This window comes from Calypte anna, chromosome 2, assembly GCF_003957555.1.
Source record: "Calypte anna isolate BGI_N300 chromosome 2, bCalAnn1_v1.p, whole genome shotgun sequence".
In the NCBI taxonomy this organism is placed as follows: domain Eukaryota; kingdom Metazoa; phylum Chordata; class Aves; order Apodiformes; family Trochilidae; genus Calypte; species Calypte anna.
In genome coordinates, this window is record NC_044245.1 from 15,043,967 (window position 1) to 15,067,286 (window position 23,320).

At 36.7% G+C, this 23,320-nt stretch overlaps 1 protein-coding gene across 2 annotated transcripts in view; it reads left to right on the forward strand.

Annotated features, from left to right (window-relative positions):
• ITGB1 (integrin subunit beta 1) overlaps positions 1–23,320 on the forward strand; it is a 44,638-nt gene that overhangs the window by 13,502 nt on the left and 7,816 nt on the right. The window contains exons 2-16 of one of the 2 annotated variants that reach the window (XM_030445783.1): positions 6,083–6,152; positions 6,355–6,440; positions 7,943–8,165; positions 10,274–10,444; positions 10,714–10,952; positions 12,284–12,439; positions 13,220–13,315; positions 14,166–14,255; positions 14,934–15,074; positions 15,195–15,397; positions 17,281–17,519; positions 18,933–19,155; positions 20,379–20,611; positions 22,106–22,272; positions 22,845–22,925. In XM_030445783.1, coding sequence (XP_030301643.1) covers positions 6,083–6,152; positions 6,355–6,440; positions 7,943–8,165; positions 10,274–10,444; positions 10,714–10,952; positions 12,284–12,439; positions 13,220–13,315; positions 14,166–14,255; positions 14,934–15,074; positions 15,195–15,397; positions 17,281–17,519; positions 18,933–19,155; positions 20,379–20,611; positions 22,106–22,272; positions 22,845–22,919 — 2,412 coding nt within the window. In that variant the 3' untranslated portion in view covers positions 22,920–22,925. Of the gene's footprint in view, positions 1–6,013; positions 6,153–6,354; positions 6,441–7,942; positions 8,166–10,273; positions 10,445–10,713; positions 10,953–12,283; positions 12,440–13,219; positions 13,316–14,165; positions 14,256–14,933; positions 15,075–15,194; positions 15,398–17,280; positions 17,520–18,932; positions 19,156–20,378; positions 20,612–22,105; positions 22,273–22,844; positions 22,926–23,320 lie in introns of those variants that run through there. The other variant, XM_030445782.1, reaches the window with a different exon arrangement.

A 23,320-nucleotide genomic window follows, 5' to 3' on the forward strand; every position in this document is an offset into this window, starting at 1 on the left:
TTTTCTTAAGTGGTTTTGAACCTACTATTTTAGAAACTAACACTGATTTTTCCTATTTAATCCTTCCCTTTTTGGTAAATTTTACCTGACTTGATCTGTTCAAAATTATTTTAGACCTGTACGTATGAATAAATTATAAACTATTAGCACATTAATTCTGTTACCCCTTTTTTTTTGATTCTTCTTGAAGATCTTATGAACTAATCAGTCATACACTAATTGTGGCAGATCTCCTCCAGTATGGTTTACAAAGGTTCTGGTTTCTTAAACATAAGGAGAAAATTAGTTTCCTGTATCTTAATTCTTTGTAGTTAAAATTTAAGTATTAACTGGTTTATTATATAATGGCGTACTATGCTCCAGTAAAATAGTGCTTATGGAAGTGCTTATGATTATTTGGTCACTATGCTTGTTTTATTTGGAGATAATAACTGACAGAAATGAAGTCCAGTGTGAATACTTCTAAATCTTTTATCCTGTAGCATAACAGTAGACACAACAGTAAGTGGCTATGCCTTAAAGCTTTTTCAGAAAACAATTTGAGTAAGCAGGCTTGATGTGATGTAATTTTTTGTGTAAAAGCTGTTTCAGTGCTAAAGAATTTATTATTCTGCATAGTAATCTGGATTAATGCCCATTCTTTCCATATTACTTCAAGCAGTTTAAAATATGTTCTGTTTATGTCTGTGAAGTTGTCAGGGGAGGAAGAACATGATGAGTCTTGATGAACCATGCTGTTGGTAGGCCAGTAGTAGATACATAGGCTGGCTTACTTCTAGCATTTCAGTTTGAACTGGGGTACTGCAGAGTCCTGCTTTTGAGACTAAACTTTCATTGTTCTTCTTGACTGTTTCCATCAAATTCACTTTCCCTACATGGGGATACTCTGCTAGCTCATGTCTGATGGTGCAAGATGGGGAGCGGGGCATCTCTGTGAAGGTCAGTCATCATAGGACTGGTTCAGATCAGATCCAGGGAACAAAGAGTTTTGCAGGATGGGATGTTTTGCTTCTTTGATTTGCGTTTCTTGGTTTTCAGCCATCAGCGTTTACCCCAAATCTCCACTTCTTTGAGGAAGAATGCATCATGTAGTTTCTTGATCTGGTGGTCCTGGAATTTATTGTGCAATAAATAAATAAATAAAGCAGTGCATCCCAGTTATAATTCAGTATTACAGTAACATTCCCATTGATTAGGTAAATAGAGATAGCTGGTAAGGCCACAAATGAGGAATTACCCGTGTAAGATTAATTTGCAAATCTGTACCACAGACTTGGAAATTTTGATCCAAAGTAGCTCCTTGGTGTGAAATGCTTTAATTTCTGTACCTCTGCGTTTCTGAACAGTATACTTCTCTCAAGGCAGTGCAACAGGATGCCATCTTGCCCCTTTCCTTTATAGTGAATTGTATTGCTGCTTTGTTGTAGAGGCAAAGGTGCTCAGAGTTGCTGAGTGTAAGCAATTTGGGAGATTTAATTGGCAACATCTGTTGCTGGAGTTCTGACCATTAGGAGTGCTGACAAAGATGTGGGTCATTGCTAGAGGTTTGTAGTGTGCATATCATTGCTGTCCCATGTCACCAAGGTTGTTTGGTTTTCTCCAGGTAAGAAAATAACTTTGTCTTCCAAAAAAATTTTTTTTCTAGAAAAGTGAGTGGGTTTGCTTTGCCAGTCTGTAAAATTCATGCTGAAAAAAACATGGCCTTCATCTAAAGCTGGTAAACCTTATTAGAGTGGAGGAGAAAGAAGCTTTTTTAGCAGGGTAGCCATCAGGTCCTGAAGCAGGCGTCTCCAGAGAGACTCTATGCTTATTTTAGAAACATGTCTCTTCCTGCTTTTTATGATCTGAGCCCTGATGACTGGGGGTGGGGGCTGTGTGACCATGGTAGTCCAGCATAGAGCCATAGACTGTGGCTGAGAAGCAGCATCCTTTGCTTTTTTGCCCCATCCCCATCTCACCACCTTGACCGTGCCAGGGCGAGCATTTTGTCTACCCAGATGCCTGAAACTCACCACTTTCTTATTCGAATTAGTGTTTCAGACAGATCTTTCTCTTGCTCTAGGTGGGAGCTCAGTGGCTGCACTGATGATAGCAGAAAGGAAAGCAGTAAAAATAATCAGGCAGGAGGTTGACTAGCAAGGATGAATTATCAACAAGGAAGATGGGGCAGTGACTCATAAGTGACTTAGACCAGATGAAAGTAGCTGTAAGCATAATCTTGGCTCTTGATTTAATTTCTGAATCAAGCTTTTAAACAGGTAAAAATACAGCTGATGCAAAGAAGTGTCAGTCTGTGGGAAGCACAAATGCTAGTCCAAAAGTGTGAGCTTGTTACCCACCTTCTAGATTCCTATGTGCAATTAGAGCAGTGTGTGGGGACGTAAACAAGTAGTTTGTCTGGTTATTGCCTCAAAAAGGTCTTTTCTGCCCAGCAACTCAACCTTAATGTATGTTTAAATGTTTCCTCTGTGGTCTGAAGCGTGTTTATGTGTTTCATTAGGAACCTTTGCAGCAAGACACACTTAGTACCTGGTAGAGGCAGATGCCTTGCAGTATTTTCCTTTGCTTGGCATTGTCTTGGTGGATGCCAAAGTCCTGGGTCAGATGAGGAGCTGCTCAGCTGAGTGGAACAGTACAGCCATGGGATAATGGCTTGTTGTTAATTTTGCCTTAATGTTGGTACAAAATGTGGCACAGATGCTATTGGTGTCCTAACAAACAAATTTTAAAAGCTGGAAAAATTGCTATGGAGTAGTGAACCTAATTTCTAAAAATCTTGATGATTAGCAGAACATAAAGGTGCTAGACATTTGATTTGTGAATTTAAAATCAGTCTCACTAAGGAGAATTAATCCTTCCTTTTCCTGTTGTCAATCTCTCATTTCAAATTAGAAGATCCAGAGGTTTTAAATCAATGTTGATTTTAAATCAAAGTGGTTTTTAAGCACTACTGTTTGTTGAGGCAGAAGAAAAAAAACTTGGAAAGTAATGAGTCCGAACATTCAAGATTATGTCCCTGTTTGTCATCTTAATATAGTTAACAAAAATAGAGTACAGTTTGGAAATGTGCAGAAATAAATTTTTTAATCAGTGTTTCAATAGCACACCGTTAGCAGCCTTTTAAAAAAGATTCAACCAGTGATACAGTTGTTAAAAAGAATTCGGATATTTTTCAAAGATTGAATTACAAAGGGGAGAACAAGTATAATAGAAAATATGTAAATGTTGCCCAAAAATTTCATTTATTTCTTGTTTGTAACAATGGGTTCTTTTCTGTTCCCATCATCTGTGGTTGAATACAGACAGAGGGTTTATTTCCAGCTCCACCAAGTTTTCAAAGGCTTCCTTTAGCTGCCTAGCGTAGTTAGACATCATTTGTTTTGGTTTGTTCCCTTAATAGAAAAATCTGCAACAGTGCAGTAACCAGTGACTTGCAGTGGGATGTTTGACACTGTTTTTACCAGACTGCTGCAGTGCTGAGGAGGAGTTTGCAATAAAGAGCAATCACAATTTAATCCAAATTGGCAAGTTTTTTCTCAAGTGTTTTGGCAGATGGAAAAGATGTTAAGGAGTGGAGGTAAAGGAAGGGAGTTAGCGTGTCTGTGTGCGTGTGTGTGTCTGTGTGCGTGTGTGTGTCTGTGTGCCTCTGTGTCTGTGTGTCTCTGTGTGTGTGTCTCTGTGTCTCTGTCTGTGTGTCTCTGTGTCTCTGTGTGTGTCTGTGTCTCTATGTGTGTGTGTGTGTGTGTGTGTGTCAGGGGAGGCTTCGGGCCTCAGGAGAGGCCTTGGCTTAGCCCTTATATGGAAGAGGACATTTTCCTTGTTAACTTTACCGGGAGTCTGTGCCCAGAACTACATTCATCATGCAGATGCATTTCCACAGGAACATTTCTCTTCCAAACGGTCTTAGTCATAGTTTTAGCACTGTGTCACATCTTTGCGGACTTATTTTTATAGCTTGCATGGTCTTGCTGTGCATCCGCTGCTGGTCTGCCCTAAAAAGGTGAAATGTTTATAATTTTCTCGTTCTCCTTAACAGAAAAGAGAACTAAACTGGTGTCAGCAGCTCAGGTTTTTTTCTTACAGAAAAGCCTACCCCATGTTCTGGGTTGTACTTGAAACAAAACTTCTAGAGTAGCAAAATGCCCCCTCATTAGTGGGAATTAAGGTTTGTTAAACATAGAACTTACTTACCAGAAAAGGAGATATCTAAAAGTCAAGCAGCCTGGCCAAGCTTTCTACTCCAGGATCCTAGTCTAGTAGGACCATGTAGCTCATGTCTTTCTCTAACCTTGATTCAGACCCTTCATCTGTTTTCCACTTACATTTGTTGGGTCGTGGTTCCCCTGCAATCAAGATTGGTGGTTGCTCAGGGTTGGCTTAGGTAATTGTTTATGGAGGGGACTGAGTAAAGAGTGTTCAGGAAAGAGGTTTTGAGAATGAAGGGCTGATCGCCTGCTCAGCAACAGATGGAGGAAAAAATTAGATATGTACAATAAACAATGCTCAAAAATTAAGTAGGATATAATTCACCGTTCAATTTTATTTTCTTTTAATCAGTAATTTCTTATGCAAACGTGCATAGTATGTAGCAAAGTAATTCCACAGCAAGTTCTCTTAATTCTATGTCTAAAGTTCTCCTGGCCCCACCCTCTGGCTACAGCATCCACTAAAGAGTGGGCCAGAGTAGTTTATTACAAAAATGTGAACCATCTAATAACTGTTGTTGGATACTATTTGTTAGCAAAGGGTTGGCTTTTGTTTGAAACTCCCTCCACCACATTTTAGAGCAGCTGTCCCTTCTCTCTTAGGTCTGGCCAGATGTGCAAAGTACCAATAATGAATGATTCAAAATCAGTATGGGAAAACCAAAGCTCAGTTGCTGACCTTATTTAAACATTACTCATTTTGCAGCTAATTTAAAAGAGTACATCTTCTAGAAAATGACAGGTTCATTTGAAGAGGCTGCCAAATCCTTCTTGGCTATATTGAAAGATATTTTTTAGGACAAAAAGGTATTAAGAATATTGTTTGCAGGATGACTGGAAAGGCTTTGGTTTGCAGTAATATTTTAGGATGACCAAGGGAATTGGCAGCCATGGTCCAAATTCTAAGAATTCCTATGAGTAAAAGAGAAATTAAATTTAAAATAGTACTGAAATTTCAAAGATGTGACTGCTGACCCTGGCTGGCTACCTGCTATTAGAGTAGAAGAAAATTTGGGTATAAAAAAGGTCTACTTCAAACCTGGTTTTAGGATGTAATACTGTCTCTGGAGTCCTAACTGAAGTCTCACCACTAATTAGGGAAAATGACAAGTCAGTAACCCTCAATTGTTGTTTATAAGCATTCAGATCTTGTCTCATAAAACATCTAGATAATACAGCTTGTGTGCATTTATTTTTTCTGCCAGGTTTTAATTAGGATTTATAGCATCAAACAAAGGGTAGAGTGTTTTTTCCTTAATTAGGATGGTACCCATTAAGTCTCCATTAACTAAAAATTAAAAAAGGGACTGCATTTACATTGAGGATGCTTTATGTTGTTTATTGTGAGACAAAATTTCCAGTTAGGAGTATAAGGTGCAAAATTAGGCTGTAAAATGTCCTTTGAAGGAAAATAAACCTCTAGGCAAAGGACGTTTATCTTAAAACAGAGACTTCATTAAAGAAGCTCCATTTCCATCTTGTATTTCTGTGATACCTTTCTCTAGAAGTCTCTTTAACATTCAGAGCATAAATATTTTTTATAAAATATTAACAGATTGGTTTGTATTCTTGCCCCCACTGGGACTGAACAGCATTTCCAAATTTCTTGTAGCTTGCTGGCTTACCTAACGTAAGAGTATTTCAACATAATTTAAGAATTTACCCTGTAAGATGTTTTCTAAATACAGTGTAGCCTACTGACATGGTTGTATTAGAGCAAAGCTATCCAGCAGCTGGTACAACTAAAACAATTTAATTTGTGTCTGCTCTTTTTTCATTGTCTCCTGTGAAACATGGTTTGTGGTTTCATGCAACTGTTTTTTTGCTTACTCATTAGGAAAAATCATACAATTTGGTCTTCTGCTTTTGTATTTCAGACTAATTTAAAATTGCTCACTTGGGCTGGCATCGTCTGTTGCTTGTTATGGAATGGATTTGCTCAGCAAGGTAAATCACTTGGATTTCATTGCGGTGGTTTAATGTTGCTTTAAAACTTTATATAGATACAGTTTTCACAGCTTTATGGTAATATGTCAATCATATCTCATGGGAATAAGTCATTTGTAGTTAGTTTACAAAGACAGAACAAAGGAAACTACAGTTAGCACCTTTTCTGTAAATGAAGTGACTGATTTGTGTATTTTGCTAGGTGGAAGTGACTGCATAAAAGCTAACGCAAAATCATGTGGTGAATGTATACAAGCAGGACCAAATTGTGGTTGGTGTAAAAAAACAGTAAGTGTTGCAAAATTCCTTTTATTGCTTCTTTCTCTTTCCTCTTGGTTTCAAATTTTGGTAAATACATGTCTAGAGATGTCTATTTTCATTTATAATACTTTCTGGTAGCTGTTCAATGTGTTACTAATTGTACATAAAAATTCAGATACTGTGATTTTCCTGCTGTCCTAGTTTGAACAGAATTGCTTTATACAATGTGTTTACTTCTACTTCTATAAATGACAAGCATGTACAGACCCTACAGACTGTCTTAAGTTATTTTAAATCATTCCAACATGGAATCTGTCTGGGTATATTTAGTTATATTCTTCCAGTGACATTATAGTAAGAGGTAATTTTAGACATAGGTGGAGTGGGGGAGGAGATTGAAGGGTTTTTTTCTTTTATAAAGGACTGATGTTAAAAATTTAGTTTTCTGTTTTTGGTAGACTTGGAAGGAGGATAGGAGATTGGCTTATGTGGGTGAGTTGTTTATTCCAGTATGGAACATAAAAAGAGTGCTTTCTTATGTAATTAAAATTAAATTCAGGAAATGCAAACTCTAATATGATCTTAAAGTATGTGAGAGAACCAGTATACTCTGAGTGTCATCTTCAAGTTAGAAAGAGACGAAAATGTTTGTTAATAGAAACTCTGAAATTTTCCTGTTTCTTGCCAGAATATGATAATGTATATTTATTTCCATAGAGTACCTGTCCCCAAACCAGCTTGTAAAGTTTAAACAATTAAATGCCTAATTTTAAAATTTGGCCTTGAGCTTTCCGATTTTTTTTAAGTCCTAGTCATCAAGAACTGACTGGCTTTAAGGTATACTTAGTTGTAGGCATGTCTTTTTGGGGGAAAAAATCAGGATTGGGAAGTTCCTCATTTAGAAGCCTCGTTTATTTGTATTTGAGGTTAGAGACTTTTTTTTAGGTGTTAGATAATGGTAATCTGTTGTCCAGAACAAAGTTACATGCTGGTTTTGCTTATGGATCTTACTTGTGATGGAATTTCCCCAAAATTATAGTTGTTGTTTGCCTTTCCCCTGCTCTTTCAGCATATTGTCATTATTGTGCCATGGTGCACTTACATGAACTTTAAATAAGCCTTTCAAAAAAAAAAAAAAAATTAGAAGGGAGGGTAGTTGCCAAGTAGACTCTACAAATAGATTCATGTTATTGACAGCTACATGAAGCTGAGAGCTTTTCCACCTGATACCACTTTTAGAGAAGCCAGTTAAAAAGGACATCTTGCTTCTGTTGGAGGTAGCATTAGGCATTTTTTCTGTCTCATCTTGCTGATATCTTGTACACAGATAAGTATAAGTAGATGGAAGCTCCTGGACTAAATAGTAGTCACTGGTGTGTTTAGTATAGTTTAACATAATTAACACTGTGTGTTTTATTACTGAACTTTAAAAAAAAATACGGAGTTGTTGTAAAAAGTGTTATTATGGGTAGATTATAACAAATGGCATCTAGCTGTAAACTTGATAATCTTTTACCTGTGTTTTCTAGGACTTTTTGCAAGAAGGAGAGCCAACATCTGCTCGATGTGATGACTTGGCAGCACTAAAGAGTAAAGGCTGTCCTATGGAAGATATAGAAAATCCCAGAGGTGACAAAGAGGTGCTTGAAAATAGAGAAGTGACAAATCGTAAGAAAGGTGCTGCAGAGAAGCTGAAACCAGAGGCCATTACACAGATCCAGCCACAAAAATTAGTACTGAAACTAAGAGTTGGTAAGGACAGTTTCATTCTAATTTCCAGATACTTTTTCTGTCACCACCACATCTGCATTTTTAATATTGAATATATTCATGTTTTTTTACAGAAACTAATATTGTTCAGGTGACCTGAATGACAGCAGAAACATTCAAACTAGCCCCCAGGTGTTTAGATATTCCAGATACTTATTGGTTTTCTATGAAAAGTTAGGTATTATTGCTTCTTCTAAATAAAACTTATGAGAAAATTCATGCATCAATCCACGCTGTATCTATCAGAAAGGTTGTTCTGGTTTTGGTATTTTGTACTTGCTTCTCTACAGTGTGAATTCTTAGAATGAAAGTAGAGGAGTGCTTAAAAACTTACAGAAGTTATGAGAACATTTCCTTTTCCTTGAAGTGCTGCTGTAGCCTAAAGTCTGTGTGTCTGAATGGAACGGTTTTGTATTTATGCAGCAAGATTTTTGGACTGCTGTGTAGTGTAGTGTAACGAGGCAACCAGGTGCCACTAATTGCCAGGGAGTGAGCATGAGCTTGGCTTTTATTGGCCCCCTGATCCTGCTCATGCGCAGTGGGGGCTCACCCTAATTGGGCACAGGTGGGCTTGACACAAGCTCATGCTCGCTCCCTGGCAATTAGTGGCACCTGGTTGCCTCGTTACACTGCAGTGTAGAATACTTTCCAGAGGCTAAAGGAGTGGACACAGGACTACAGTAATGAAAACAAAGTGGTTGTGTACCATTTCTAGCCCCAAAAGAGAACTTTATTTCGTTCAGATGAGGCGGGGGGGGGAAGCTGGGCTAATAGCTTGTACAGTACTTGAACATAATGGAGATTGTCCTAGGTGCACTGCAGGTACATTCAACAGCTACCTTGTATTTACTTGGGATAAGAGCCTCTATTCAGGGTCAGCTGCTTGGTGGTGATTGTCTTAATAAATACATGATCTGAAGTAGCTTATGATGAGGAGAGGAAAGGAATAAAAATAATTTAGCTATTTTGTTATTGCCCCTATTTATTTCTAATTTGACCCTTTCAGCTTTGAACCAGATTTTCCCACTGTTGAGACAGATTTTTTTCATTGGAACATACAATGGACCTGGACAACCAGAACCTAGTTACCTAAAGCTTATTACTGTTTTGAAGCACTGCTCTTGGTTATAAGTTCTTTGAGAGACTGTGTGCTTGCGTAAGAGGATGTTTGCTTTCTGTACAGGATCTTTTAATCAGTACTGAAAGAAAATTTGAAGTTTTTAGGTTAGGTTTTGATTGTTTTGTTTTTGCTAAGGTGCTTTGTAAAAAAAACATGCTGTATAGCTGCATGACCCGTATGCTATTCACTTTGGCCATTGAATTGTTTCTCCAGTTCTTAGATTTTGTTAATATTAAGCAACTGTTAACTAATTATTAAGCAGACTTAATCAGCAGTGATATCACCATTCGACTTCAGAGACTGAGGGGAAAAAGCCTTCTAATTCAGTTTCATATATAATGTGCAAAAGAATACTCCATTTTGCAGTGGGGGAAAGTGGGTGTAATTCTGCAGTGTCTTTCAATGTTAGAGTGAGAGACTACATGTTTCTATAGGCAAAACTTGGGATCTGGGCTTACAATTGCAACAAGTAGTAACTTGCCATCATCTCACTGCCATTTCTGTGTATTGCATGCAAAGTAGCTTGAAATTTTTCATCCAGAATTGATTTTTCTTTTATAAACCTATTTAAACAGAGTGTGTGTTTTTAAACTGTACCCTGGGAATTTTAGGGGTCATCTTGAATTCAAATAGACATTGAAAATTTGTTCTATTAGATCTTACAGCACCTATGTGAAAATTATTGCAAGTGTGAAGATTTAAAACTGCAGCAACTAAGAGAGGCTTCATTTTTGGCTGACTAGTATTTTTGAAGATAAATTGCCTTGGAAATATGAAGTTGGGTATTTGAAATAAACACTTGTTGAATTTTTTTTCATCTTAATTTGATGTTAAGCATTTAAATTGACAGGAGAAAAAATCACTCACTTTAGTTCAAAACCTCCAAAGCTCTTTCAAAGACTTTAATTCTTGCCAGTACATTTGCAGAGTTTTTAATGGTTTCTATTTGTTATTCTAATCTCTGAAACAGGGGAACCCCAGACGTTTTCATTAAAATTTAAGAGAGCTGAAGATTACCCCATTGACCTTTATTATCTTATGGACCTCTCCTATTCCATGAAAGATGATTTAGAGAATGTGAAAAGTCTCGGAACAGCTCTGATGTTAGAAATGGAAAAAATAACTTCAGACTTTCGAATTGGTAAGAAAGATTTGCCTATTCTGAAAAAACAATACAAAACAAAAAATCTAGTTTCCTGCCTGATGTTTTTCCCATGGCTATGTATGAAGAGTACTTTTATTTTATTTTAATTAGCAGTATTATGGCAGATATTCTAATACATAGAAGCTGCAAACAAGTATGAAATATATATATGATGTTAGTTCATCTGTAATGCATTTGTATTCTATTGTGTCAGAATATAAGTAAGACATTCTTCAATATATAGAGTGTTTATTTTTCTGTCTTAGGGTTTGGATCTTTTGTGGAAAAAACTGTGATGCCATATATAAGTACAACACCAGCCAAACTCAGAAATCCTTGTACAGGTGACCAGAACTGTACAAGTCCATTCAGCTATAAAAATGTGCTCAGCCTTACCAGTGAAGGCAATAAATTCAATGAACTTGTAGGTAAACAGCACATTTCTGGGAATTTAGATTCTCCTGAAGGTGGATTTGATGCAATAATGCAGGTTGCAGTTTGTGGGGTAAGTGTGTATTAGTTTTCTTCACTGCTCTATTAGATGAAATCATTTGAATACAGCCTTAGCATCTTATAGTGGCTGACATTGGAATGTTTCACTTAATGCTACGTGACACCTCATGCTAGCAAGGCAAGGCAGACTAGGCAGGCTGCACAAATACAAGCTTTGTCTTTTGTAGAGATCTCTAGTGAGTGAATGAAACTGCACAGGTGTTGATATGGAGGTCATGTTCACAACAGATAGATGTGTTCTGAAGTTTGGTCTAAGACTCTAAATTCTCCTCAGAAGTGGATGAAATTCTGAGTAAACAACCATTTTCAAATTATTTCAAAGCTTTACATGCTCCTTGTAGTTGTTTCGGAATACTTTAATCAACTGTAACTTCTAAAAGCTTCTCAGAAGTAGGTGGAAACCTGATTTTTCTTCATTTTTGAAGATCTGATCAGATCACTGCATTCCTTTGATGTTTCCATAGTCTGACGAACTGTGCATCTGTGTGCATCACAGACTCCTAAAAAGTTGTACCTGATTTTACTGCTTTGTTACCACAATATTATGCCTTTTATCAACTGAGTCATGACTTCCTGAAACAACCTGGAGTTTCACATTAAATGTACAGTGTTAATCATAAGCCGTCTGGTTTTTGTTGTCTTGGGTTTTTTTAGGTTTGTGGCAGGTGGGAGTTGGGGTTTGTGGTAACTGCTATGTATGTGGCCTTTTTGTGTGGCCTTCTTCCCTTAAATTAAGTAGAGCTTCAATTTTGGAAGAGTATTTTAAAAAAGGGAAAGGGGAAGGTTGTGGAATTGGAGTTGTGGAGAAGGATGCCAATGACATGGTGTAAAAGAGCAGTTCTCCAGGCCAGCACTGCACTGGGTGTGAATCTGAATTACATTGTCAAAGCCTGATGAGTCTATAGAGCCTAATGCTGAGCAAGCCAATATGTTCTAATTCAAGATTGCACACACTGACATTGCCCTCTGTACTCATGCTGCATGGTAGTGACGTAGAGGTGCACTTGGGGACATTAAAGAGCTGAACAGGTATTCTCAATTTCTGAATCCCTCTTGCTCTTCAGACACTCTAATGAGAACTGAACAAACCAATACGCCTCAAAAAACAACATTTTGTGCCTTTGGTAAAAAACCAAGAGCAGATGTTTCAGAGCAGACATTTAATTAAATGCAAGTGCATTTAAAGTTTGAGTGAATTACATTGATTTAAAGAGTGACATTTTTGCAGTATGATTTCTCCTAAGTCTGTCTGTTTTTCCATGCGTTTATCTCTTGAGTGTCAGTCCCTGGTACAACATACCAAAAATCTGTTTGTTTCCCAAGGAACAAATTGGCTGGAGAAATGTTACAAGACTCCTAGTGTTTTCCACAGATGCTGGATTCCACTTTGCAGGAGATGGTAAACTTGGTGGAATTGTTTTACCAAATGATGGAAAATGTCACCTGGAAAATAATATGTACACAATGAGCCACTATTACGTAAGTGTTTACATCATCTTCTAGGGAAATTAATATTTTGTGGTTCTTAAGCTCAAAAAAACTTCATTATGTATAGTTTCAGGCTGATACAGCTTTTGAACTTTACCTGTTTACCTCTGTATTACATCAGTTGATGCTGGCTTACCCAAGGTAAATTCAGAAGTATTTTACTACTGTAAAACAGAGAGCTCCTTGGCCAGTTTTTTAAGATTGCTTGAAATCTTATGAAGCAAAATTTATGATAAAAGTATGCCTAGCAAAATTACCTTCATGGATTACTGATAGGTAAATCAGATTAAAAATGGAAAAAACATGTGTACTGGATGGGGTAAACACAATAAAAAAAGTTAGTGTATTTATACATTCCTAAAGTTAAGTGAATTGTTTAATAAAAAAACCAAAATCAGTTTGGCTATAGTTGATCTTCTCTTTATGAAACGTTGCAAAAGGTAGTGGTTTTCACCCAGGTAAATCATAGGGAAAAATACTGAATTAATGTTAAGATTAGGAATTTAACTTTGAGACTTTAAATGGCAAGGAATATAAGATAATATTATTGTAGTCTTCTAAAAGACCTAACTTCATGGAGCATATATGGAGTCTTTTCAGTACTTGTTTGTGTGCAGGGATTATTTTCTTTTATAGTTATAATATAAGCTGGCTAGTCAGAAGTCTTACAGATGTTCCTAAAAGGGATTTGTATTTCTAATGTCAAAATATCTGATTGTTTTCTAGCACTTGTACCAACTTTGAATTGTATTTTATGCTTGATTTTTATAGGATTATCCCTCTATTGCTCATCTGGTACAGAAGCTTAGTGAGAACAATATTCAGACAATCTTTGCTGTTACTGAAGAGTTTCAGGCAGTTTATAAGGTAAAAATAAATAGCATGTATTTCTGATCTCTGCTTTTTCCCTTCAAGAGCTAAGACTGACTCAGTCAGATTTTCTCTGAAATCATTAGAATTGATGATTTGAAATTAAAAGTAGTATTGAAGTGATTGTGAAAGTAACATTTTGCTATTCATGTATTTGCTTTTTCGCTTGTTCAAACTGATACTGATTGCAGGTATTGTTTCCAAAGAGAAAGTGCCCCTCTTCCTTGCTCTTCTCTATAGGTGAAGGGATTGAGGAACATAGTTGCAGTGCCCTTTTTTATGAACATTTTTACAGCAAAATAGCTGAAGGGGGTGTGGACCGTGAATCAAGAGACATGCTTATGAAAGAGGGTAGTTTGTTCTTAGTAGTTTGTGGTCTATTTATATTCCCTGTTTTTAAAGTTAACTGAACTGCTGGATGTGATTGTGAAATAGGAAATGCCTGTGTAAAGGAGATGCATGTTTTCCCTTCTTTTAACCTAAGAAGGTATTTTTGTTGGGTTTTTTTTTCCTTTTTTCTTTTGTGTCTGGAAATCATCTTTTACATACATATCTTTAAAGCACTAGAAGTGTGGTGCTTCTTTAAGATCTTGAGGATAAACTGTCCATAGTCAACTTGTACAAGAGAAGATCCATGTATTCTACTACCAAATTTCATGTAGTAGTGCTGTGTGTAACCTAAACAATCATGGAAGATCACTGGCAACATTTTAGCCCTGTTTTTTGAAGTACTTTATCTTGGCAGGTTAATCCCCTAAAGTGTTATATCACCATACAGGTATTTATAGGACGAATTATACGTTGTGAATAAGGTTGTAATTTTCTTTATTTTTGTAAATATTGAAAGGAATTGAAAAATCTGATACCAAAATCAGCAGTGGGAACATTGTCTTCAAACTCCAGCAATGTGATTCAGCTGATCATTGATGCATACAACGTAAGTTCAGATTTTATTTAGGTAGTATTGATTTTCTAATTTCTAAGTTATTATGAATTTTTCCGACAGCTGCTTCAAGGTGGATTTTATTTTTTTCTACAAAATAGGAAATTAGTATACTAAGTTAAAAGTACACTGCCATTGCAGTAATATGGTATTAGACATATAGACACTACAGCAATAGGAGGTTAGATGACTATAAAGAAGCTCTTAAAGCTGCTTAAAACACAGTTAAATGCTATTAGTTGTGTTTTCCCTTTCAAAAACAAATAAACCACTGAAAATAATACACTGTTTCTACAGCACCTTCAGTTCTTTTCCTTCCTTCCACATGGAAAGGAAAAGGACCATGTTGCAACCTCTCAACTCCTGGGTTGGGCCCCAAAAATTCTCTTCATGGCTGTGATGCATAAACCATCCCCAATTCTCCTTAGGAATACATGGGGCCAGGAATGTCTGTGGAGACCTGACCTGACTCTGCCTATCAGTGTTCAGCTGTGGGAGGGGGTCACCATGGGCAGCTGTGGGCTGGTGTTTCTCACCACACTGGAACACAAATAACTCCAGTGCTTCCATGGTTTTGATGCATAGACTGTGTGTAGTGGTGCAGTGTCTTTTTTCTTTCAGCAAAATGTTTATGCAGTTTAGTTTGAAGTTAGCAAATGTCTATTGTTTTAGTCCCTTTCTTCAGAGGTCATCCTGGAAAATACTAAGCTACCAAAAGGAGTGACAATCAGTTATAAGTCCTTCTGCAAGAATGGAGTGAATGGCACACAAGAAGATGGAAGGAAATGTTCTAATATTTCAATTGGAGATGAGGTAAACTTACTATATACATGATGCAACTCAAAATTCATTTAAAATGTCCAACACTCAGTATCTTTTTTATATAGACAAAACCTCTAGTAATGTTGGACTCCCATTTATTTTTCTTTGCAGGTTATATTTGAGATTAATGTAACAGCTAATGAATGTCCAAAAAAAGAACAAAATGAAACATTTAAAATTAAACCACTGGGATTCACGGAAGAGGTGGAAATTAATCTCCAGTTTGTCTGTGAATGTCAGTGTCAAAGTGAAGGAGAACCTAATAGTCCTGCCTGCCATGAAGGAAATGGAACATTTGAATGTGGTGCATGCAGGTAAACACATTTTATTTATTTATAAGTAAATTTTATTTTTGCAAAAGGGAAATGCTAGCAAGACCTTTGTTTCCTTACTCAGGGTTTATTTTGTTTTACTATTTTATTTTAATCTTTTTTTAGTGAAGGGGTAAGAATTACTAATACACACCTATTTCTAGGATATTTTAACGTGCTGTCTTACCTCTGCAAATAATCCATATGCTGGAATTCATAGTACTGATCATGAGCTTGTCACTATACTTCAAGCCAGAATTTTAATTTGTCCTTCGAGTCAGTTCTTTAAATGATACTGGTCTTACTGGTTTTCTGTGTCTGCCTTTAATTTTGATGTCCATGTAATACTGAAAAATTATGGATTTTTGGAACAAAACGAATGGAGTTGATCTGAGATTTTTGCAAGTATTTATACTGATCTAATTAAATACCTCTAAAAAGTCATAAAAGAACAAACTTTTATTTTTAATTACATCCACAATCTCTTCTGCATACTTTCATTTTGCTGTCTTGTTACCATGTTGCCCTTCACACTATATAAAACCTATTTGTATACATACGCCTTTGAAATGACCATTACTGCCCATCACAGGGATTTAATTAGCTTAGGTGTATATTCTTTATTACTCATTTGAAAATTAAGGTAAATTTTACTGGATTTTCTGGAATTACACACAATTGATGACACACAATGAAAGCAGAACAAAATCTTTGTTTCAGTGGACACTGAAGACCAGCTTAGTAGGTCAAGGTTTTAGCCTTTTTTTGTTTTTTTTTTTTTCTTCCTCCAAGAAGCCTGTAGCAAAAGTGAAAACTTGGCATGAGAATGGTAAGAACAGAATCAATTTGAGTACTTCTGTAGGAAAACAAGATTCAGGACTCTGGAAAACAATAGTGGTTCCTTCTCAATGAAGTGTTATTTCCTAATAAAATTTCCTCTCATTCCTCATGGTTTAATATATGACTATTAATAAATATAATATATGACTATTAATAAATAAAAATAAAACAGAAGCTATTGAGCAGAAACCTAGGGGTCCTTTGGCATAGATCTGACTAACATCTGACTGATAAATTTGTTAGTGGTAGTTAATGGGGCATTTGAGAGGCTGCGATATGGCGCTCAAACTTAGGATTCTCTAAGTTGAGGCCACTTTGTTCCATAAGTACTGGATATATTGCTCCATTTTGCAGTCAGTTTTTGATGTTCCCTTTAAATAAGAAAAGCAATTTTGCTCCTTTTTGTGTAGAAAGACTTAAACTCAGTATCACTGTAACTGGTGTCCCCACTGTTTGACAGAGGGGAGAACAGACCCCAAGGGCAAGAACAGCCTTTTGCTTTTGCAGCTGTAGCAGTTCCCTGATGGAAGTGTTGTCTCTGATTGACATCCCACAGCAGTTGATCAATCTCAGCTGGGAGCAAGAACAACCTCCATTTGTTAAAATCTGTATTTTAACCTCAGTAATGAGAAGGACTGATCCTCAAAGATGTCATCTCAGCAGCGCTGGAGATATTCCACTCTTCTGCATAATTGCTGTTCATGGGAAATCTTTTCAAAAGTGACAGCAGCTACAGTGAACAGTCACTGTCACTTAAAATAATTACTGTTCTGTCACATGAGAGAGGGATTAATAGTGGTTATGTGACAGTTCAGTTAGAGGTGTTGTAGTTTCTCACATGGAACAAGTAACCTGCATAGGAGCAACTTAGTGCAGTTTGCTCCAATGGCTTCAGGAATGTCTCCATTGATGTCAACTATAAATGTCATTTGAAGTTTCACTCAGAATAGCCATTGAGGTAGTAGTCACTTTTACTTCTGTTCTTTGTGCTGTTTTTGTAGTCATCTAATTAAGTTTATATTTTCCTTTGTGTCTTTACCTTGCAGGTGTAATGAAGGTCGTATTGGAAGACTATGTGAATGTAGTACAGATGAAGTAAATAGTGAGGATATGGATGCTTACTGCAGGAGGGAGAACAGTACAGAAATATGCAGCAATAATGGAGAATGCATTTGTGGGCAATGTGTATGCAAGAAAAGAGAGAACACTAATGAAGTGTATTCTGGCAAATATTGTGAATGTGATAACTTCAACTGTGATCGATCAAATGGTTTGATTTGTGGAGGTGAGAAACTACTACAGAGTTTTCTTCAGGCAAAACTGACCAGTAGTTTACAAGTCTGTCAGCTCTGCCCTGTAGTGATACTTAGCTTATATATCAGCTGCTTGATAACAGCAATAAGATTATCACAGATTTAGTGGTTAACATCTATTAACTCTCTGTGATCATGAACATGTAGTGTGTTAATACACCATTCATCTTCCTTGAATCACTGCTTCAAGAAGGATGTAAAGTGAACTTCACTTCTGCTGTTTATTACAGAATTACCCTCAGGTATTATAGTAAAGAATGCTGAGACAACTGGCCTGAGATTATAATGTTATACTGGCTCAGTGTCAATAAAAAGAGATAATGACCTCAACTCACTTGTAATAGTGAGTGCTTGACGAGATACCAGTGAGATGCTATCTTGAGACTATTCTGAAAGGTAAGTGAAGATCAGAACATGCAAGATCCAGAAAAACACCTTAAGTGCTTGAAACAAGTCGCTGATGACAGTTGATTTCCCAAACCAAAAGCAATTTAGAACATCCACCATCAGCCAGTGTAAATCATTTTGCTGCATGTATTTTTATCCTGTAACTTATCTAGGCTGCTTTGCACATGGCAGCACCTGGCAGGAGTGTAACTACTACCTCAGTTTTGACTCTGATACAAAAATAAGACAGAGAAGCCACCAAGCTTTAACTTAATTATGAGACTACCTCATCTGCCCAAGAGGGTGAGAATACACCTATTGCTCACCAGCTCCACAAAGGATCCGGGGCAATCGTGGTGTTCCAAAGTACAAGTTGGCAGAAAAATGTTGACTTAAACATTCTCAATAAAGAAGAAAGAGTGTAGCCAAAGCTCTTTTTATTTCATTCAGATAACTTTGCTGGAGATACAGGTGTCTTGTTTCCTGTGCAGGAATTTTAAGGGGTGTAAAGTTGCTTGGGTGGATGAGGTCAGAAGTATAGCAGCTAAATGGTAGTGTTCTCAGGTGTTTCATTTTAATGTGTTGTGAAGTCTGTTAGTGCATCTTTTTAGATGTTGCTTTATAAATTTACATAGTGATAGATACAAAGACTGTAGTGGCCAGTGCATGTGTATACATATAAAACTGTGAACTGAGGGAGCTGTAACGCTTTCCACCCAGGAGATATGGTCATCACATTTTACTGTTCCTGATCAACTTTCCCTAGTCTTGTTATATTCTTTATGAAGGAAATCCAAATGTAGGACAATAGGAGAAGATAAGAAACAACCTGCAAGTAGTTTTTCAAGGAGCTAAAATTTATTGGTGTCTTCATTATGTCTCCACCAGGGTTTTTTCTCTGCATCTGTCCTGAGATGGTGAACATTTATTTCTTACTGTGACTAATTTTATGTTTCGTATTAGATTCCGTTTCACTGAAATATCTTTCCCATGCACAGGAAATGGTATCTGCAAATGCAGAGTGTGTGAGTGTTTCCCCAACTTCACTGGTAGTGCCTGCGATTGTTCTTTGGATACTTTTCCATGTATGGCATCCAATGGGCAGATTTGCAATGGAAGAGGAACCTGTGAATGTGGCACCTGTAATTGTACAGATCCCAAATTCCAAGGCCCCACGTGTGAAATGTGTCAGACTTGCCTCGGTGTCTGTGCAGAGCACAAGTAAGTATCTAGAAAACAAAGTCCCAGCTCTGCGTATCTGAGCTGGTGATGTTTAAACATGCAGAATTTTTAAAATGAGGCTTTTGTTACTGTGCTTTCTTCTACCCTGAAACGTAGGGACATCAAATCAAATCATATCATATCATCCCTTTTAACAGTAAAAGCTGTTGGGTGAGGATCAATAATTATATATAAAAAAAGTATTCATACAGTATTTTACTTGCTTCCAGGTAGGCTTTTTATTTCTTAAATTCTTTCCCTGCCATGTTTTATTAGGCATAGAAATACATACATTATATAAGTCACTTTTAGTCAACTGGATTGACTTGGGAAGTTTACAGCTTTCCCCTATTTCATATGACATTGTTGACAGCAAAGCTCTTGCAGCTCTGTAATGTGACAGGCTGTAAATTCCTGTAATCTTGCTCTTTTGAAATTAATGTAGCAAACAAAAACATGTCCTGTGCAATTTCCAAAATAGCTGAACTTCAATTAAGCTTTTTGCTTAAAACTTTTGTTCTGAAATACTACTGAGAAAGTCAGACTATCCTAGCAGTTGAAAACTAAACCTAGATCTGCGTGGGCCAGTGACATTTGAACTCCTGCCTTGGAAATCTGGGTTTTTAGAAGCCAAGCATTTTCTGCATGGAAACTTTGAAATAAGTTTATGATTAGCAGCTGGGATGATTCCTGGCTGTGTGCAGCTGTCTTTAAGGTTTTCTGTCAGCACAGTCTTTTTAGTATAAAAATTGTGCTTGGTCTGTTTTTTAAAATGAGTTATTCAGAGGGATGTCCTGCTGTAAAACTTGTCACTCAATTTATTCTTTTTAATCTGTCTGTCTCTCAGATACTGTTTCACTGTAAATTTACTGTTTCTACACTGTCTTCTGTATTCAGAAGTATTCATTTTCCAGTTGAAGACATTGAAAAAGTTTAAGTTATTAAGTTATTAAAAGTTATTTCTATTTAGAGATGTAGGTTTGGTTTTTTTCTTTCTGCCCTTGAAGCTTGTAGTTCATCCAAGAAAAGAGGAATTTATTGAAGGGGCCTTTTGTAATCAGAAGGTAGATAAATGGTAAAAAGCCATGTCCTGCTTTTTTCCTAGTCTTACTGCAAAGATCTGGGTTTTTTCCAGATTTTCTCCATTGCTTTCTTTAGATTAAATGCTGGAAATTTATCAAGAGCGTACTTTAAATCATTCTTTCTGATTGGTACTTCCACAGAGACTGTGTTCAGTGCAGAGCTTTTGATAAGGGAGAAAAGAAGGAAACGTGTGCTCAGGAATGTATGCATTTCAACATGACACGAGTAGAAAGTCGAGACAAGTTGCCACAGCCTGGACAGCCAGATCCCTTGTCTCACTGCAAAGAGAAGGATGTTGATGACTGCTGGTTCTACTTCACGTATTCTGTCAACTCAAATGGTGAACCCAATGTCCATGTGGTAGAGACCCCAGGTATGGACATGGTGTTGTCTATTCTGCCTTCATTTTTGTTAATGTGTGCAGTTGTTGTGTATTACACAGTAAATCTGGTTGATTTGTGAGAGTTAAATGCATTTGGAAATAGGTACCTATTCTCTGGATGTCTGGAACTTGAGTGGCTCTAGTCTCTAGTTCTAGTTCCTTAGGCTGACAGAAACAGGTTTCAGAATTGATCATTTGAGTCATCATCACTTAGTGCAGATCAGTGGTTAGTGGCTCTTAGAAACAAATGCTACTTCCATTCAGAGTCTTTTAAATTCTCTAAAAATATAGTTCAGAGTATAGCAGAGGACCTTAAGCCCCATCCTTTTTTGGCTTAAGTCAACACATGCTGTATACTTTTGGGGTCTGACCTTTGTTTGTCATGGATAAACTTCTGATGCCTTAGTTAAGAGATGAATCAAGCTTTAGGTGCCCAGAAGGCACCTGAAGTTTGTGCCATAAAAGTGCTGAAGGAACAGGCTGTGTTTAGTAGAGTTGTATTTGGTGGAGCAGACACTAGTTCCTTACAGGAATTCCCAAGGAATTCCTGTCATGTCCCATCCCACTTCCCTCACTCCTGCAGAAACAGCTACCAAGATTAGAAGTCTGCAGTCTGGGAATAAGTGGTGTTCCTATTGACAGCACAGGAACTGTGTTTATTTGCTTCTGACTCCCCAGGTCTGTGCACTGAGCTCAGCAAAAGCCATTTTTTCTTTTTGTGATTATGAGGATTTTATATTGGTAGAAGAGCTGGGTTTTATTTTGGAGGATTATTTCTATGCCACTCAATTTAAATAATTTTGTATCTGTATTATTGTTTTCAAGCACGTAGTTTGCTTATTCTGAAAGAACATGCTATTTTTATCCAAAGAAGACGTGCTTTTTTAATTTTTTTTTTTTTTTTTTTTTTTTTTTATTTTTTTTATTTCGGCAGAGATCGATTCACAAGATGAGAAAATATCCTCAAAAAACTCTCTCAGAATCAAAGTTACTATCTGTATATTAGCTACTAACAGTAACAGCCTTCTGAAGTAAAATAAGGAGGAACACCCTTTTTCTGTAACACTGTTGATAGGGTATATGGGCACTGTTTTGCTAATCTGCATTTGTACTCAAGCTGGTTTGTCCCTCCAGTGCCATCTTTGACTTGGAGCTCTTGCATATGTGAAATACAATTGATAGCTATGTTACTCTGATAGTCTAGATAAATGGCTTAAGAGGTTAGCAGTACGTGGACTTCATCATCAGAACATTAATTGTTCTAGTGCTAAGATTAAACCCAAATTCAGAGGATAAAAATAAGCTGGAATGTTGTCACAGGATATACACATTCCAAGACTTCACTTATTTAAAAGAAAAATAGTATTGGCATCTCTCTGGTGCTCAGAACACTGGCTTCAGTACAAAATAAAATTTTAAAAGCATCTGGATATACATTACCTGTACTGTTTTGTAAAATCATGGTTCCCTCACTTTGTTCCCTAGAATGCCCCAGTGGCCCAGACATCATTCCCATCGTAGCTGGTGTGGTTGCTGGAATTGTTCTTATTGGACTTGCATTGTTATTGATTTGGAAACTACTCATGATCATTCATGACAGAAGAGAATTTGCTAAATTTGAAAAGGAGAAGATGAATGCCAAGTGGGATACGGTAAGTCCAGAGGCTTATGTCTGTGTAAAAGCTACAATAGTTCATGAAGAATAGAATTATTTTGTTCCTTTGCCTTAAAATGTTTCAAATTGTAGTCCTGTCTTTAATACTGTGGAGGAACATAAGCTTATTGTAAGCTGACTTTAAAACATCCTATGTTTTACCACAATGAAAAAAACCCCCAAAACCCAAACAAAAAAAAATGGGAAGTTTCAGTAACTGGTCACAAAATTATTTGTGATACTAGTTTGTTGAAATCTTCCCAGTCCCTTGTTAACAGAAAACTATGGAAGAATAACAAGCTTATGGTCTTATAGAGGGCTACATAGGCTATAGGGTCACTGCCTTTTTGAAATTTTAGGAATCTGCTAAATCAAAAACCCTTTACTTTTTAAAAAAATCTAGGAAATCTTTTGTTTTACTGAAGAAAATCAATTAATTCTATGCTTGGAAAAACTTACTAACACTTTTCTTTGTACATAGCATGATTTTTTTCAGTGATAGTTGAGAATGTTACTTTTCTTTTTTTGTCCTGTTGAGTTATTCGACATTGACCATTTCTTTTACTTCAGCAAGAAAATCCAATATACAAGAGCCCTATTAACAATTTCAAGAATCCAAACTATGGACGTAAAGCTGGTCTCTAAGTCTCAGTTTGTATCTTCTTTCTTTTTCTTCCTGTTTTTTGTCTTTTTCCTTTGCATGTCACTTCATACTCCCTGTGTGTCACGGTTAACCAGTTTGAGTCTTTCTCAGTTTATCTACTGCTGCTTTGATTTTGGGATTTTAAAGAGTGCAGCTTGAAAACTGTTAACTTGTTTTGACAGCAAGATTGCTTGCTTACTAATATCACCAGTACTGGCCTAAACTATTGTATGAGTGGGATGTTTGAGTTTTGTCTTTTTCTATTCCTTCTTGGTGGGTAAATGTATGGGTATGTAATAGATGAGCTATTAGGATTGTGGAGACACAGCATTCAGGAAGGTTTGTCTACTGTTTCCTCAAATCAGTAATCAGTTTGTTTACAGTTGATATGCTTGCAAATCTA